The 21448-nt window shown below is 42.7% G+C and overlaps 1 protein-coding gene across 3 annotated transcripts in view; it reads right to left on the bottom strand.

Moving 5' to 3' along the window:
- Positions 1-4066: 4066 nt before the first annotated feature.
- cep76 (centrosomal protein 76) overlaps positions 4067-21448 on the bottom strand; it is a 52435-nt gene continuing 35053 nt past the window's right edge. For all 3 annotated transcript variants that reach the window (XM_064946991.1, XM_064946992.1, XM_064946993.1), the window contains 3 exons: positions 20737-21070; positions 5854-6071; positions 4067-5190 (listed from right to left, as the gene is read on the bottom strand). In XM_064946991.1, the coding sequence (XP_064803063.1) occupies positions 5052-5190; positions 5854-6071; positions 20737-21070 (691 nt within the window). In that variant the 3' untranslated portion in view covers positions 4067-5051. The remainder of the gene's footprint in view (positions 5191-5853; positions 6072-20736; positions 21071-21448) is intronic.

Below are 21448 nucleotides of genomic sequence, written 5' to 3'. Positions count from 1 at the left end.
TCAGACTGGGTAGAACATCCTGTGTCCTGTCTGTATTAATGGGGTTTTAGATTGGGTAGAACATGCTGTGGCCTGTCTGTATTAATGGGGTTTCAGACTGGGTAGAACATCCTGTGTCCTGTCTGTATTAATGGGGTTTTAGATTGGGTAGAACATCCTGTGTCCTGTCTGTATTAATGGGGTTTTAGATTGGGTAGAACATGCTGTGGCTGTGGCCTGTCTGTATTAATGGGGTTTCAGACTGGGTAGAACATCCTGTGTCCTGTCTGTATTAATGGGGTTTCAGACTGGGCATCTGTATACCACAACAGGAGCAGGATGTAACACGAGACGGTCGATGAGCTGCTCGGCTCACAGCAGACAGTGTAGGGACCAATCAGAACAATCCTCCTTCACAGCTCTGCAAAAAACACTAATTGGTTTGAAGTAAATCGATATGGGCTGGCAGCTACCCACAGTCCATCAGGCTCATTCTGCCGTTAGCTCATTGATTGGTCCGTACTAATTGAAGGTAAGGTTATTACAGGGTCCAGTCAGTCTCCACGATATCAATCAGAGGGAATGTTTATGCGGAGCGATCCACGGTCTCTTCAGAGATCAACTTTCATTCATGACAAATCAGATGTAATCAGCTGGATGACAGAACATCTACCTGGATGTCCATAAGAACCCAGAGAGCACAACAGGATGTATCTGTTGATGCTTTAATGTGATCATTAACTAAGAGAAAAACAAATGGTTCATTATGATTTTGGTAATAATAGCATATAACATTTATTTCAGTGATTATTAATCCATATTCTACATTAACGGGAAAATATCAGTCTATGTATTTTCCACTAGTCTTGATTCATTCATTGGTCCTTGACAGCCAAGTTAAACACCTGGCATTGAGCCACGGAACTGTCTTAGTTCCAACTTGTGACCACAGATAAAGGAGAGGAACCAGTTACCATCTGAGAGGAACCAGTTACCATCTGACGGAGAGGAACCAGTTACCATCTAACTGAGAGGAACCAGTTAGCATCTGAGAGGAACTAGTTACCATCTGACTGAGAGGAACCAGTTACCATCTGACGGAGAGGAACCAGTTACCATCTGAGAGGAACCAGTTACCATCTGAGAGGAACCAGTTACCATCTGAGAGGAACCAGTTACCATCTGACTGAGAGGAACCAGTTACCATCTGAGAGGAACCAGTTACCATCTGACTGAGGGGAACCAGTTACCATCTAACTGAGAGGAACCAGTTACCATCTGAGAGGAACCAGTTACCATCTGACTGAGAGGAACCAGTTACCATCTGAGAGGAACCAGTTACCATCTGACTGAGGGGAACCAGTTACCATCTAACTGAGAGGAACCAGTTACCATCTGAGAGGAACCAGTTACCATCTGAGAGGAACCAGTTACCATCTGAGAGGAACCAGTTACCATCTGACTGAGAGGAACCAGTTACCATCTGAGAGGAACCAGTTACCATCTGACTGAGGGGAACCAGTTACCATCTAACTGAGAGGAACCAGTTACCATCTGAGAGGAACCAGTTACCATCTGACTGAGAGGAACCAGTTACCATCTGAGAGGAACCAGTTACCATCTGACTGAGAGGAACCAGTTACCATCTAACTGAGAGGAACCAGTTACCATCTAACTGAGAGGAACCAGTTACCATCTAACTGAGAGGAACCAGTTACCATCTAACTGAGAGGAACCAGTTACCATCTGAGAGGAACCAGTTACCATCTAACTGAGAGGAACCAGTTACCATCTAACTGAGGGGAACCAGTTACCATCTAACTGAGAGGAACCAGTTACCATCTAACTGAGGGGAACCAGTTACCATCTAACTGAGAGGAACCAGTTACCATCTGAGAGGAACCAGTTACCATCTGAGAGGAACCAGTTACCATCTAACTGAGAGGAACCAGTTACCATCTATCTGAGAGGAACCAGTTACCATCTATCTGAGAGGAACCAGTTACCATCTAACTGAGAGGAACCAGGTACCATCTAACTGAGAGGAACCAGTTACCATCTGAGAGGAACCAGTTACCATCTAACTGAGAGGAACCAGTTACCATCTAACTGAGGGGAACCAGTTACCATCTAACTGAGAGGAACCAGTTACCATCTGAGAGGAACCAGTTACCATCTGAGAGGAACCAGTTACCATCTAACTGAGAGGAACCAGTTACCATCTATCTGAGAGGAACCAGTTACCATCTAACTGAGAGGAACCAGTTACCATCTAACTGAGAGGAACCAGGTACCATCTGAGAGGAACCAGTTACCATCTGAGAGGAACCAGTTACCATCTAACTGAGAGGAACCAGTTACCATCTATCTGAGAGGAACCAGTTACCATCTATCTGAGAGGAACCAGTTACCATCTGACTGAGAGGAACCAGTTACCATCTGACTGAGAGGAACCAGTTACCATCTAACTGAGAGGAACCAGTTACCATCTGAGAGGAACCAGTTACCATCTAACTGAGAGGAACCAGGTACCATCTAACTGAGAGGAACCAGTTACCATCTGAGAGGAACCAGTTACCATCTAACTGAGAGGAACCAGTTACCATCTATCTGAGAGGAACCAGTTACCATCTGACTGAGAGGAACCAGTTACCATCTGACTGAGGGGTACCAGCTACTGGGAAGGACAGTACCAGCTACTGGGAAGGACAACACCGGCTACTGGGAAGGACAACACCGGCTACTGGGAAGGACAACACCGGCTACTGGGAAGGACAACACCGGCTACTGGGAAGGACAGTACCGGCTACTGGGAAGGACAGTACCAGCTACTGGGAAGGACAACACCGGCTACTGGGAGGGACAACACCAGCTACTGGGAAGGACAGTACCGGCTACTGGGAAGGACAGTACCGGCTACTGGGAAGGACAGTACCAGCTACTGGGAAGGACAGTACCAGCTACTGGGAAGGACAACACCGGCTACTGGGAAGGACAGTACCAGCTACTGGGAAGGACAGTACCAGCTACTGGGAAGGACAGTACCAGCTACCGGGTAGGACAACAACAGCTACCGGGAAGGACAACACCAGCTACTGGGAAGGACAGTACCAGCTACCGGGAAGGACAGTACCAGCTACCGGGTAGGACAACAACAGCTACTGGGAAAGACAGTACCAGCTACTGGGAAGGACAACACCAGCTACTGGGAAGGACAGTACCAGCTACTGGGAAGGACAGTACCAGCTACTGGGAAGGACAGTACCAGCTACTGGGAAGGACAACACCAGCTACTGGGAAGGACAACACCAGCTACTGGGAAGGACAGTACCAGCTACTGGGAAGGACAACACCAGCTACTGGGAAGTACAGTACCAGCTACTGGGAAGTACAGCACCAGCTACTGGGAAGTACAGCACCAGCTACTGGGAAGTACAGCACCAGCTACTGGGAAGGACAGTACCAGCTACTGGGAAGGACAGTACCAGCTACTGGGAAGGACAGTACCAGCTACTGGGAAGGACAGTACCAGCTACTGGGAAGTACAGCACCAGCTACTGGGAAGGACAGTACCAGCTACTGGGAAGGACAGTACCAGCTCCTGGGAAGTACAGTACCAGCTACTGGGAAGGACAACACCAGCTACTGGGAAGTACAGTACCAGCTCCTGGGAAGTCTGGGAGATCTCTCACTTATTATCTGTGGTTTGAATCCTAAAGTGCTTTTTGCAAATACCATCAACTTAGTTGTAAAGTGTTTAACTGGTGTTTTATGAATCATTTTTTTTGTCAGTTCAGTAGATGTGGATGTGAGGAGGATGAGAGGGTCGGTATTCTCTAGACAGTGATTACACTGAACAACATCACTCCTGGAGGAATGGATGGAGCCTTGAGTTCAGTCAGTTCAATCTTCACCGTCTCTGTTGGTCTTCCCTCGTCATCTAGTGGTGGAACAATGTTATTACACATCTACTGTTTATTACCTTCATGGTGGGCTTAAACTCTAGTAAATAAACCTGTTTGACTAGATAACAGGAACAAGTTCTGATCAATCAAATTGAGTTAAATTACAAATCAAACTCACTCAATTTAAAAAAGTAAATCATTTATTTCAAAAAAATATATATGTAGCTATAAATACAAAGTATGTAATAAGACAGTAGAAAGACAAAACATTGTAGTGACAGGAGGGAATCAATAGTTACATATCAGGATATTACATGTTTGGGAATAACAATAAGATCACAGTATCGAATCGCAATACATGGTATCAGCCCTTCAGTATGGTGTTATTATGGGATGGGGAGGTCCCTGGTAATTCAATAGATATGGTATCAGCCCTTCAGTATGGTGTTATTATGGGATGGGGAGGTCCCTGGTAATTCAATACATGGTAACAGCCCTTCAGTATGGTGTTATTATGGGATGGGGAGGTCCCTGGTAATTCAATAGATATGGTATCAGCCCTTCAGTATGGTGTTATTATGGGATGTGGAGGTCCCTGGTAATTCAATACATGGTATCAGCCCTTCAGTATGGTGTTATTATGGGATGGGGAGGTCCCTGGTAATTCAATACATGGTATCAGCCCTTCAGTATGGTGTTATTATGGGATGGGGAGGTCCCTGGTAATTCAATACATATGGTATCAGCCCTTCAGTATGGTGTTATTATGGGATGGGGAGGTCCCTGGTAATTCAATACATGGTATCAGCCCTTCAGTATGGTGTTATTATGGGATGGGGAGGTCCCTGGTAATTCAATACATATGGTATCAGCCCTTCAGTATGGTGTTATTATGGGATGGGGAGGTCCCTGGTAATTCAATACATGGTATCAGCCCTTCAGTATGGTGTTATTATGGGATGGGGAGGTCCCTGGTAATTCAATACATATGGTAACAGCCCTTCAGTATGGTGTTATTATGGGATGGGGAGGTCCCTGGTAATTCAATAGATATGGTATCAGCCCTTCAGTATGGTGTTATTATGGGATGGGGAGGTCCCTGGTAATTGGTACTGTGACTTAAACTTGATGTTCCTCCAACAGTGGGGGCATGTCAAAGGTCAGGGGTCAGAGTACAGAACGATACTTGCAGGCGAACATCACCCAGACGGCACAGGCAGACTCGGGGTACGCAAACACCCGGACACGCACCGCCAGCCTCACGTGGTCCCCACGGCAACACACTATCTCATCACAGAACGGAGACCTGCCCAAACAACAAGTCACACATCACTTCAGTATCCACGACAACACACACTTCTCCTGTCCTTCTTTTACCTGATCAACTTATAAAATTGTGAGGTGTCTAAACGCTGGAAATATTCAGTGTTGCTATAGTTACCGGAGGCAAGTAGCGAAGGCTCGACGTGTGTAGCGGTGCGTTGCTATAGTTACCTGGGGCAAGTAGTGAAGGCTCGACATGTGTTGTGGTTCGTTGCTATAGTTACCGGAGGTAAGTAGCGAAGGCTCGGCGTGTGTTGCAGTGCGTTGCTATAGTTACCGGAGGCAAGTAGCGAAGGCTCGACATGTGTTGAGGAGCGTTGCTATAGTTACCGGAGACAAGTAGCGAATGATCACGTGTGTTTCAGTGCGTTGCTATAGGTACCGGAGGCAAGTAGCAAAGGCTCGACGTGTGTTGCAGTGCGTTGCTATTGTTACCGGAGGCAAGTAGCAAAGGCTCGGCGTGTGTTGCAGTGCGTTGCTATAGTTACCAGAGGAAAGTAGCGAAGGCTCGGCGTGTGTTCAGTGCGTTGCTATAGGTACCGGAGGCAAGTAGCGAAGGCTCGGCGTGTGTTGCAGTGCGTTGCTATAGTTACCGGAGGCAAGTAGCGAAGGCTCGGCGTGTGTTGCAGTGCGTTGCTATAGTTACCTGAGGCAGGTAGCGAAGGCTCGCCGTGCGTTGTGGTGCAGGAAGTGGATAGGGAAACCTTTGAAGGTGTGTCCGTCCGGCACCGCCCTCCGCACAGCATCCTGGAACTCCTCGTTACCGCAGGAAGTCCCCGTGCAGCGCTCCAGCTCGTACGCCGCCAGGGCGGAGGACAGGACGTAGGACAGGTGGTCATCCCACACTGTGGCCAGGCCAAGGTCCTGGAGGGAGACACAGAGCTCTACTATAATACAGACACAGAGCTCTACTATAATACAGACACAGAGCTCTACTATAATACAGACACAGAGCTCTACTATAATACAGACACAGAGCTCTACTATAATACAGACACAGAGCTCTACTATAATACAGACACAGAGCTCTACTATAATACAGACACAGAGCTCTACTACAATACAGACACGGAGCTCTACTACAATACAGACACGGAGCTCTACTACAATACAGACACAGAGCTCTACTATAATACAGACACAGAGCTCTACTATAATACAGACACAGAGCTCTACTATAATACAGACACAGAGCTCTACTTTAATACAGACCCTGGAGGGAGACACAGAGATCTACTATAATACAAGCCCAGACCCTGGAGGGAGACACAGAGATCTACTATAATACAGGCCCAGGTCCTGGAAGGAGACACAGAGATCTACTATAATACAAGCCCAGACCCTGGAGGGAGACACAGAGATCTACTATAATACAGGCCCAGGTCCTGGAAGGAGACACAGAGATCTACTATAATACAGGCCCAGGTCCTGGAAGGAGACACAGAGATCTAGTATAATACAGGCCCAGGTCCTGGAAGGAGACACAGAGATCTACTATAATACAGGCCCAGGCCCTGGAAGGAGACACAGAGATCTACTATAATACAGGCCCAGGTCCTGGAAGGAGACACAGAGATCTACTATAATACAAGCCCAGGTCCTGGAAGGAGACACAGAGATCTACTATAATACAGGCCCAGGTCCTGGAAGGAGACACAGAGATCTACTATAATACAGGCCCAGGTCCTGGAAGGAGACACAGAGATCTACTATAATACAGGCCCAGGTCCTGGAAGGAGACACAGAGATCTACTATAATACAGGCCCAGGTCCTGGAAGGAGACACAGAGATCTACTATAATACAGGCCCAGGTCCTGGAAGGAGACACAGAGATCTACTATAATACAGGCCCAGGTCCTGGAAGGAGACACAGAGATCTACTATAATACAAGCCCAGACCCTGGAGGGAGACACAGAGATCTCCTATAATACAGGCCCAGGTCCTGGAAGGAGACACAGAGAGCTACTATAATACAGGCCCAGGTCCTGGAAGGAGACACAGAGATCTACTATAATACAGGCCCAGGTCCTGGAAGGAGACACAGAGATCTACTATAATACAGGCCCAGGTCTTGGAAGGAGACACAGAGATCTACTATAATACAGGCCCAGGTCCTGGAAGGAGACACAGAGATCTACTATAATACAAGCCCAGGTCCTGGAAGGAGACACAGAGATCTACTAAAACATTGTCTCCGCTCTCAGGACGTGGTCGGTAAAAGGTTTTCTCGCAAGGGGGGGGAGGCAAAATGTCCTTTAGGGCCCCCAAAAAGGCTAGAGCCGGCCATGTTACTATCCTGTACTGTAGACACAACATGACTAGACACACAGAGACCATGTTACTATCCTGTACTGTAGACACAACATGACTAGACACACAGAGACCATGTTACTATCCTGTACTGTAGATATACATGACTAGACACACAGAGACCATGTTAACATCCTGTAGAGACACAACATGACTAGACACACAGAGACCATGTTAACATCCTATACTGTAGAGACAACATGACTAGACACACAGAGACCATGTTAACATCCTGTACTGTAGAGACACAACATGACTAGACACACAGAGACCATGTTAATATCCTATACTGTAGATATACATGACTAGACACACAGAGACCATGTTAACATCCTGTACTGTAGAGACACAACATGACTAGACACACAGAGACCATGTTAACATCCTATACTGTAGATATACATGACTAGACACACAGAGACCATGTTAATATCCTGTACTGTAGAGACACAACATGACTAGACACACAGAGACCATGTTAACATCCTATACTGTAGATATACATGACTAGACACACAGAGACCATGTTAACATCCTGTACTGTAGAGACACAACATGACTAGACACACAGAGACCATGTTAACATCCTATACTGTAGATATACATGACTAGACACACAGAGACCATGTTAATATCCTGTACTGTAGAGACACAACATGACTAGACACACAGAGACCATGTTAACATCCTGTACTGTAGATATACATGACTAGACACACAGAGACCATGTTAACATCCTATACTGTAGACACAACATGACTAGACACACAGAGACCATGTTAACATCCTGTAGTGTAGATATACATGACTAGACACACAGAGACCATGTTAATATCCTGTACTGTAGAGACACAACATGACTAGACACACAGAGACCATGTTAACATCCTATACTGTAGAGACACAACATGACTAGACACACAGAGACCATGTTAACATCCTGTAGTGTAGATATACATGACTAGACACACAGAGACCATGTTAATATCCTGTACTGTAGATATACATGACTAGACACACAGAGACCATGTTAACATCCTGTACTGTAGAGACACAACATGACTAGACACACAGAGACCATGTTAACATCCTGTACTGTAGATATACATGACTAGACACACAGAGACCATGTTAACATCCTATACTGTAGATATACATGACTAGACACACAGAGACCATGTTAACATCCTATACTGTAGATATACAACATGACTAGACACACAGAGACCATGTTAACATCCTGTACTGTAGAGACACAACATGACTAGACACACAGAGACCATGTTAACATCCTGTACTGTAGATATACATGACTAGACACACAGAGACCATGTTAACATCCTATACTGTAGACACAACATGACTAGACACACAGAGACCATGTTAACATCCTATACTGTAGATATACAACATGACTAGACACACAGAGACCATGTTAATATCCTGTACTGTAGATATACATGACTAGACACACAGAGACCATGTTAACATCCTATACTGTAGAGACACAACATGACTAGACACACAGAGACCATGTTAATATCCTGTACTGTAGATATACATGACTAGACACACAGAGACCATGTTAACATCCTGTACTGTAGAGACACAACATGACTAGACACACAGAGACCATGTTAACATCCTATACTGTAGATATACAACATGACTAGACACACAGAGACCATGTTAATATCCTGTACTGTAGAGACACAACATGACTAGACACACAGAGACCATGTTAACATCCTATACTGTAGATATACATGACTAGACACACAGAGACCATGTTAACATCCTGTACTGTAGATATACATGACTAGACACACAGAGACCATGTTAACATCCTGTACTGTAGAGACACAACATGACTAGACACACAGAGACCATGTTAACATCCTATACTGTAGATATACATGACTAGACACACAGAGACCATGTTAACATCCTGTAGTGTAGAGACACAACATGACTAGACACACAGAGACCATGTTAATATCCTGTACTGTAGAGACACAACATGACTAGACACACAGAGACCATGTTAACATCCTGTACTGTAGATATACATGACTAGACACACAGAGACCATGTTAACATCCTGTACTGTAGAGACACAACATGACTAGACACACAGAGACCATGTTAACATCCTGTACTGTAGAGACACAACATGACTAGACACACAGAGACCATGTTAACATCCTATACTGTAGAGACACAACATGACTAGACACACAGAGACCATGTTAACATCCTATACTGTAGATATACATGACTAGACACACAGAGACCATGTTAACATCCTGTACTGTAGATATACATGACTAGACACACAGAGACCATGTTAACATCCTATACTGTAGATATACATGACTAGACACACAGAGACCATGTTAACATCCTATACTGTAGATATACATGACTAGACACACAGAGACCATGTTAACATCCTATACTGTAGATATACATGACTAGACACACAGAGACCATGTTAATATCCTGTACTGTAGATATACATGACTAGACACACAGAGACCATGTTAACATCCTGTACTGTAGAGACAACATGACTAGACACACAGAGACCATGTTAACATCCTATACTGTAGATATACATGACTAGACACACAGAGACCATGTTAACATCCTGTACTGTAGATATACATGACTAGACACACAGAGACCATGTTAACATCCTATACTGTAGATATACATGACTAGACACACAGAGACCATGTTAATATCCTGTACTGTAGAGACACAACATGACTAGACACACAGAGACCATGTTAATATCCTGTACTGTAGAGACACAACATGACTAGACACACAGAGACCATGTTAACATCCTGTACTGTAGATATACATGACTAGACACACAGAGACCATGTTAACATCCTATACTGTAGAGACACAACATGACTAGACACACAGAGACCATGTTAACATCCTATACTGTAGATATACATGACTAGACACACAGAGACCATGTTAACATCCTGTACTGTAGATATACATGACTAGACACACAGAGACCATGTTAACATCCTATACTGTAGAGACACAACATGACTAGACACACAGAGACCATGTTAACATCCTATACTGTAGAGACACAACATGACTAGACACACAGAGACCATGTTAACATCCTATACTGTAGATATACATGACTAGACACACAGAGACCATGTTAACATCCTGTACTGTAGATATACATGACTAGACACACAGAGACCATGTTAACATCCTATACTGTAGATATACATGACTAGACACACAGAGACCATGTTAACATCCTGTACTGTAGATATACATGACTAGACACACAGAGACCATGTTAACATCCTGTACTGTAGAGACACAACATGACTAGACACACAGAGACCATGTTAACATCCTATACTGTAGATATACATGACTAGACACACAGAGACCATGTTAACATCCTGTAGTGTAGAGACACAACATGACTAGACACACAGAGACCATGTTAACATCCTGTACTGTAGATATACATGACTAGACACACAGAGACCATGTTAACATCCTATACTGTAGAGACACAACATGACTAGACACACAGAGACCATGTTAACATCCTATACTGTAGATATACATGACTAGACACACAGAGACCATGTTAACATCCTGTACTGTAGAGACACAACATGACTAGACACACAGAGACCATGTTAACATCCTATACTGTAGATATACATGACTAGACACACAGAGACCATGTTAACATCCAGTACTGTAGATATACATGACTAGACACACAGAGACCATGTTAACATCCTATACTGTAGATATACATGACTAGACACACAGAGACCATGTTAACATCCTGTACTGTAGATATACATGACTAGACACACAGAGACCATGTTAACATCCTGTACTGTAGATATACATGACTAGACACACAGAGACCATGTTAACATCCTATACTGTAGACACAACATGACTAGACACACAGAGACCATGTTAACATCCTGTAGTGTAGATATACATGACTAGACACACAGAGACCATGTTAACATCCTGTACTGTAGAGACACAACATGACTAGACACACAGAGACCATGTTAACATCCTGTACTGTAGAGACACAACATGACTAGACACACAGAGACCATGTTAACATCCTGTACTGTAGATATACATGACTAGACACACAGAGACCATGTTACTATCCTATACTGTAGATATACATGACTAGACACACAGAGACCATGTTAACATCCTGTACTGTAGATATACAACATGACTAGACACACAGAGACCATGTTAACATCCTGTACTGTAGATATACATGACTAGACACACAGAGACCATGTTAACATCCTGTACTGTAGAGACACAACATGACTAGACACACAGAGACCATGTTAACATCCTGTACTGTAGAGACACAACATGACTAGACACACAGAGACCATGTTAATATCCTGTACTGTAGAGACACAACATGACTAGACACACAGAGACCATGTTAACATCCTATACTGTAGAGACACAACATGACTAGACACACAGAGACCATGTTACTATCCTGTACTGTAGAGACACAACATGACTAGACACACAGAGACCATGTTAATATCCTGTACTGTAGATATACATGACTAGACACACAGAGACCATGTTAACATCCTATACTGTAGAGACACAACATGACTAGACACACAGAGACCATGTTAACATCCTATACTGTAGAGACACAACATGACTAGACACACAGAGACCATGTTAATATCCTGTACTGTAGATATACATGACTAGACACACAGAGACCATGTTACTATCCTATACTGTAGATATACATGACTAGACACACAGAGACCATGTTCACATCCTGTACTGTAGATATACATGACTAGACACACAGAGACCATGTTAACATCCTGTACTGTAGAGACACAACATGACTAGACACACAGAGACCATGTTAACATCCTATACTGTAGAGACACAACATGACTAGACACACAGAGACCATGTTACTATCCTGTACTGTAGAGACACAACATGACTAGACACACAGAGACCATGTTAATATCCTGTACTGTAGATATACATGACTAGACACACAGAGACCATGTTAACATCCTATACTGTAGAGACACAACATGACTAGACACACAGAGACCATGTTAATATCCTGTACTGTAGATATACATGACTAGACACACAGAGACCATGTTAACATCCTATACTGTAGATATACATGACTAGACACACAGAGACCATGTTACTATCCTATACTGTAGATATACATGACTAGACACACAGAGACCATGTTCACATCCTGTACTGTAGATATACATGACTAGACACACAGAGACCATGTTAACATCCTATACTGTAGAGACACAACATGACTAGACACACAGAGACCATGTTAACATCCTATACTGTAGATATACATGACTAGACACACAGAGACCATGTTAACATCCTGTACTGTAGAGACACAACATGACTAGACACACAGAGACCATGTTAACATCCTATACTGTAGAGACACAACATGACTAGACACACAGAGACCATGTTAACATCCTATACTGTAGATATACATGACTAGACACACAGAGACCATGTTAATATCCTGTACTGTAGAGACACAACATGACTAGACACACAGAGACCATGTTAACATCCTGTACTGTAGATATACATGACTAGACACACAGAGACCATGTTAACATCCTATACTGTAGACACAACATGACTAGACACACAGAGACCATGTTAACATCCTGTAGTGTAGATATACATGACTAGACACACAGAGACCATGTTAATATCCTGTACTGTAGAGACACAACATGACTAGACACACAGAGACCATGTTAACATCCTATACTGTAGAGACACAACATGACTAGACACACAGAGACCATGTTAACATCCTGTAGTGTAGATATACATGACTAGACACACAGAGACCATGTTAATATCCTGTACTGTAGATATACATGACTAGACACACAGAGACCATGTTAACATCCTGTACTGTAGAGACACAACATGACTAGACACACAGAGACCATGTTAACATCCTGTACTGTAGATATACATGACTAGACACACAGAGACCATGTTAACATCCTATACTGTAGATATACATGACTAGACACACAGAGACCATGTTAACATCCTATACTGTAGATATACAACATGACTAGACACACAGAGACCATGTTAACATCCTGTACTGTAGAGACACAACATGACTAGACACACAGAGACCATGTTAACATCCTGTACTGTAGATATACATGACTAGACACACAGAGACCATGTTAACATCCTATACTGTAGACACAACATGACTAGACACACAGAGACCATGTTAACATCCTATACTGTAGATATACAACATGACTAGACACACAGAGACCATGTTAATATCCTGTACTGTAGATATACATGACTAGACACACAGAGACCATGTTAACATCCTATACTGTAGAGACACAACATGACTAGACACACAGAGACCATGTTAATATCCTGTACTGTAGATATACATGACTAGACACACAGAGACCATGTTAACATCCTGTACTGTAGAGACACAACATGACTAGACACACAGAGACCATGTTAACATCCTATACTGTAGATATACAACATGACTAGACACACAGAGACCATGTTAATATCCTGTACTGTAGAGACACAACATGACTAGACACACAGAGACCATGTTAACATCCTATACTGTAGATATACATGACTAGACACACAGAGACCATGTTAACATCCTGTACTGTAGATATACATGACTAGACACACAGAGACCATGTTAACATCCTGTACTGTAGAGACACAACATGACTAGACACACAGAGACCATGTTAACATCCTATACTGTAGATATACATGACTAGACACACAGAGACCATGTTAACATCCTGTAGTGTAGAGACACAACATGACTAGACACACAGAGACCATGTTAATATCCTGTACTGTAGAGACACAACATGACTAGACACACAGAGACCATGTTAACATCCTGTACTGTAGATATACATGACTAGACACACAGAGACCATGTTAACATCCTGTACTGTAGAGACACAACATGACTAGACACACAGAGACCATGTTAACATCCTGTACTGTAGAGACACAACATGACTAGACACACAGAGACCATGTTAACATCCTATACTGTAGAGACACAACATGACTAGACACACAGAGACCATGTTAACATCCTATACTGTAGATATACATGACTAGACACACAGAGACCATGTTAACATCCTGTACTGTAGATATACATGACTAGACACACAGAGACCATGTTAACATCCTATACTGTAGATATACATGACTAGACACACAGAGACCATGTTAATATCCTGTACTGTAGAGACACAACATGACTAGACACACAGAGACCATGTTAATATCCTGTACTGTAGAGACACAACATGACTAGACACACAGAGACCATGTTAACATCCTGTACTGTAGATATACATGACTAGACACACAGAGACCATGTTAACATCCTATACTGTAGAGACACAACATGACTAGACACACAGAGACCATGTTAACATCCTATACTGTAGATATACATGACTAGACACACAGAGACCATGTTAACATCCTGTACTGTAGATATACATGACTAGACACACAGAGACCATGTTAACATCCTATACTGTAGAGACACAACATGACTAGACACACAGAGACCATGTTAACATCCTATACTGTAGAGACACAACATGACTAGACACACAGAGACCATGTTAACATCCTATACTGTAGATATACATGACTAGACACACAGAGACCATGTTAACATCCTATACTGTAGATATACATGACTAGACACACAGAGACCATGTTAACATCCTGTACTGTAGATATACATGACTAGACACACAGAGACCATGTTAACATCCTATACTGTAGATATACATGACTAGACACACAGAGACCATGTTAATATCCTGTACTGTAGAGACACAACATGACTAGACACACAGAGACCATGTTAATATCCTGTACTGTAGAGACACAACATGACTAGACACACAGAGACCATGTTAACATCCTGTACTGTAGATATACATGACTAGACACACAGAGACCATGTTAACATCCTATACTGTAGAGACACAACATGACTAGACACACAGAGACCATGTTAACATCCTATACTGTAGATATACATGACTAGACACACAGAGACCATGTTAACATCCTATACTGTAGATATACATGACTAGACACACAGAGACCATGTTAACATCCTGTACTGTAGATATACATGACTAGACACACAGAGACCATGTTAACATCCTATACTGTAGATATACATGACTAGACACACAGAGACCATGTTAATATCCTGTACTGTAGAGACACAACATGACTAGACACACAGAGACCATGTTAATATCCTGTACTGTAGAGACACAACATGACTAGACACACAGAGACCATGTTAACATCCTGTACTGTAGATATACATGACTAGACACACAGAGACCATGTTAACATCCTATACTGTAGAGACACAACATGACTAGACACACAGAGACCATGTTAACATCCTATACTGTAGATATACATGACTAGACACACAGAGACCATGTTAACATCCTGTACTGTAGATATACATGACTAGACACACAGAGACCATGTTAACATCCTATACTGTAGAGACACAACATGACTAGACACACAGAGACCATGTTAACATCCTATACTGTAGAGACACAACATGACTAGACACACAGAGACCATGTTAACATCCTATACTGTAGATATACATGACTAGACACACAGAGACCATGTTAACATCCTGTACTGTAGATATACATGACTAGACACACAGAGACCATGTTAACATCCTATACTGTAGATATACATGACTAGACACACAGAGACCATGTTAACATCCTGTACTGTAGATATACATGACTAGACACACAGAGACCATGTTAACATCCTGTACTGTAGAGACACAACATGACTAGACACACAGAGACCATGTTAACATCCTATACTGTAGATATACATGACTAGACACACAGAGACCATGTTAACATCCTGTAGTGTAGAGACACAACATGACTAGACACACAGAGACCATGTTAACATCCTGTACTGTAGATATACATGACTAGACACACAGAGACCATGTTAACATCCTATACTGTAGAGACACAACATGACTAGACACACAGAGACCATGTTAACATCCTATACTGTAGATATACATGACTAGACACACAGAGACCATGTTAACATCCTGTACTGTAGAGACACAACATGACTAGACACACAGAGACCATGTTAACATCCTATACTGTAGATATACATGACTAGACACACAGAGACCATGTTAACATCCAGTACTGTAGATATACATGACTAGACACACAGAGACCATGTTAACATCCTATACTGTAGATATACATGACTAGACACACAGAGACCATGTTAACATCCTGTACTGTAGATATACATGACTAGACACACAGAGACCATGTTAACATCCTGTACTGTAGATATACATGACTAGACACACAGAGACCATGTTAACATCCTATACTGTAGACACAACATGACTAGACACACAGAGACCATGTTAACATCCTGTAGTGTAGATATACATGACTAGACACACAGAGACCATGTTAACATCCTGTACTGTAGAGACACAACATGACTAGACACACAGAGACCATGTTAACATCCTGTACTGTAGAGACACAACATGACTAGACACACAGAGACCATGTTAACATCCTGTACTGTAGATATACATGACTAGACACACAGAGACCATGTTACTATCCTATACTGTAGATATACATGACTAGACACACAGAGACCATGTTAACATCCTGTACTGTAGATATACAACATGACTAGACACACAGAGACCATGTTAACATCCTGTACTGTAGATATACATGACTAGACACACAGAGACCATGTTAACATCCTGTACTGTAGAGACACAACATGACTAGACACACAGAGACCATGTTAACATCCTGTACTGTAGAGACACAACATGACTAGACACACAGAGACCATGTTAATATCCTGTACTGTAGAGACACAACATGACTAGACACACAGAGACCATGTTAACATCCTATACTGTAGAGACACAACATGACTAGACACACAGAGACCATGTTACTATCCTGTACTGTAGAGACACAACATGACTAGACACACAGAGACCATGTTAATATCCTGTACTGTAGATATACATGACTAGACACACAGAGACCATGTTAACATCCTATACTGTAGAGACACAACATGACTAGACACACAGAGACCATGTTAACATCCTATACTGTAGAGACACAACATGACTAGACACACAGAGACCATGTTAATATCCTGTACTGTAGATATACATGACTAGACACACAGAGACCATGTTACTATCCTATACTGTAGATATACATGACTAGACACACAGAGACCATGTTCACATCCTGTACTGTAGATATACATGACTAGACACACAGAGACCATGTTAACATCCTGTACTGTAGAGACACAACATGACTAGACACACAGAGACCATGTTAACATCCTATACTGTAGAGACACAACATGACTAGACACACAGAGACCATGTTACTATCCTGTACTGTAGAGACACAACATGACTAGACACACAGAGACCATGTTAATATCCTGTACTGTAGATATACATGACTAGACACACAGAGACCATGTTAACATCCTATACTGTAGAGACACAACATGACTAGACACACAGAGACCATGTTAATATCCTGTACTGTAGATATACATGACTAGACACACAGAGACCATGTTAACATCCTATACTGTAGATATACATGACTAGACACACAGAGACCATGTTACTATCCTATACTGTAGATATACATGACTAGACACACAGAGACCATGTTCACATCCTGTACTGTAGATATACATGACTAGACACACAGAGACCATGTTAACATCCTATACTGTAGAGACACAACATGACTAGACACACAGAGACCATGTTAACATCCTATACTGTAGATATACATGACTAGACACACAGAGACCATGTTAACATCCTGTACTGTAGAGACACAACATGACTAGACACACAGAGACCATGTTAACATCCTATACTGTAGAGACACAACATGACTAGACACACAGAGACCATGTTAACATCCTATACTGTAGATATACATGACTAGACACACAGAGACCATGTTAACATCCTATACTGTAGAGACACATGACTAGACACACAGAGACCATGTTAACATCCTGTACTGTAGAGACACATGACTAGACACACAGAGACCATGTTAACATCCTGTACTGTAGAGACACATGACTAGACACACAGAGACCATGTTAACATCCAGTACTGTAGATATACATGACTAGACACACAGAGACCATGTTAACATCCTGTACTGTAGATATACATGACTAGACACACAGAGACCATGTTAACATCCTGTACTGTAGACACAACATGACTAGACACACAGAGACCATGTTAACATCCTGTACTGTAGAGACACAACGTGACTAGACACACAGAGACCATGTTAACATCCTGTAGATATACAACATGACTAGACACACAGAGACCATGTTAATATCCTGTACTGTAGATATACATGACTAGACACACAGAGACCATGTTAACATCCTATACTGTAGATATACATGACTAGACACACAGAGACCATGTTAACATCCTGTACTGTAGAGACACAACATGACTAGACACACAGAGACCATGTTAACATCCTGTAGAGACACAACATGACTAGACACACAGAGACCATGTTAACATCCTGTACTGTAGAGACACAACATGACTAGACACACAGAGACCATGTTAACATCCTATACTGTAGAGACACAACATGACTAGACACACAGAGACCATGTTAACATCCTATACTGTAGATATACATGACTAGACACACAGAGACCATGTTAACATCCTATACTGTAGAGACACATGACTAGACACACAGAGACCATGTTAACATCCTATACTGTAGAGACACAACATGACTAGACACACAGAGACCATGTTAACATCCTATACTGTAGATATACATGACTAGACACACAGAGACCATGTTAACATCCTGTACTGTAGAGACACAACATGACTAGACACACAGAGACCATGTTAACATCCTGTACTGTAGATATACATGACTAGACACACAGAGACCATGTTAACATCCTATACTGTAGATATACATGACTAGACACACAGAGACCATGTTAACATCCTGTACTGTAGAGACACAACATGACTAGACACACAGAGACCATGTTAACATCCTGTACTGTAGAGACACAACATGACTAGACACACAGAGACCATGTTAACATCCTATACTGTAGATATACAACATGACTAGACACACAGAGACCATGTTAACATCCTGTACTGTAGAGACACAACATGACTAGACACACAGAGACCATGTTAACATCCTATACTGTAGATATACATGACTAGACACACAGAGACCATGTTAATATCCTGTACTGTAGAGACACAACATGACTAGACACACAGAGACCATGTTAACATCCTATACTGTAGAGACACAACATGACTAGACACACAGAGACCATGTTAACATCCTATACTGTAGAGACACAACATGACTAGACACACAGAGACCATGTTAACATCCTGTACTGTAGATATACATGACTAGACACACAGAGACCATGTTAACATCCTGTACTGTAGATATACATGACTAGACACACAGAGACCATGTTAACATCCTATACTGTAGATATACATGACTAGACACACAGAGACCATGTTACTATCCTATACTGTAGAGACACAACATGACTAGACACACAGAGACCATGTTAATATCCTATACTGTAGATATACATGACTAGACACACAGAGACCATGTTAATATCCTATACTGTAGATATACATGACTAGACACACAGAGACCATGTTAACATCCTGTACTGTAGATATACATGACTAGACACACAGAGACCATGTTAACATCCTGTACTGTAGAGACACAACATGACTAGACACACAGAGACCATGTTACTATCCTGTACTGTAGAGACACAACATGACTGACAGGTATGGGCTCTGACCGTTGTTACAGGTTAAACTGAGCCAACCTGTACGCCGTTGTTCGTACTCTCACCTTCCTGTGTTCCACCACCAGGTACCTCAGCTCCAGTTCCAGCTGGTTGGAGGCAGCGCTAGGCTCCAGGGAGGGGCCACAGAGAGGAGGTAGAGGGGGCAGAGAGGTGGTGCTGCCCGGGGAGCAGACTGAGCCAACAGCCTCCTCACTCATAGCCTTCCACTGGGACTGGTTGTGGAAGTCGAACGAGCAGAGTTCCACAGCGTCTGACGGTTGGCAGTTGGCCAGGAAGGCCCTGTGGTTGAACACACAGCCGATGGTCCTGTAGGGATAGGAGGGGCGTGGCTGGGGGGCCAGGGGAGGGGCGTCTGGGTCAATGGCCTGGTGGAGGTACCTGAAACAAAAAATGGTTGAATAGGTAGAAATATATTGTGTAGAACAGACATGCCACTGACGTACAGACTAGAGTGAGGGATCATCGCAGATCTATTCATAACCATGCTGCACCCTGGTGAAGGGGGCTCCGTTAACCTATCAGAAACTCTGCCAGAGAGACAGAGGACATCATTCATAACCATGCTGCACCCTGGTGAAGGGGGCTCCGTTAACCTGTCAGAAACTCTGCCAGAGAGACAGAGGACATCATTCATAACCATGCTGCACCCTGGTGAAGGGGGCTCCGTTAACCTATCAGAAACTCTGCCAGAGAGACAGAGGACATCATTCATAACCATGCTGCACCCTGGTGAAGGGGGCTCCGTTAACCTGTCAG

This window comes from Oncorhynchus masou, chromosome 29, assembly GCF_036934945.1.
Source record: "Oncorhynchus masou masou isolate Uvic2021 chromosome 29, UVic_Omas_1.1, whole genome shotgun sequence".
NCBI classification, from domain to species: Eukaryota; Metazoa; Chordata; class Actinopteri; order Salmoniformes; family Salmonidae; genus Oncorhynchus; species Oncorhynchus masou.
Note: the sequence above shows the minus strand (reverse complement) of the source record. Positions and strands in the feature narration are given on the sequence as shown.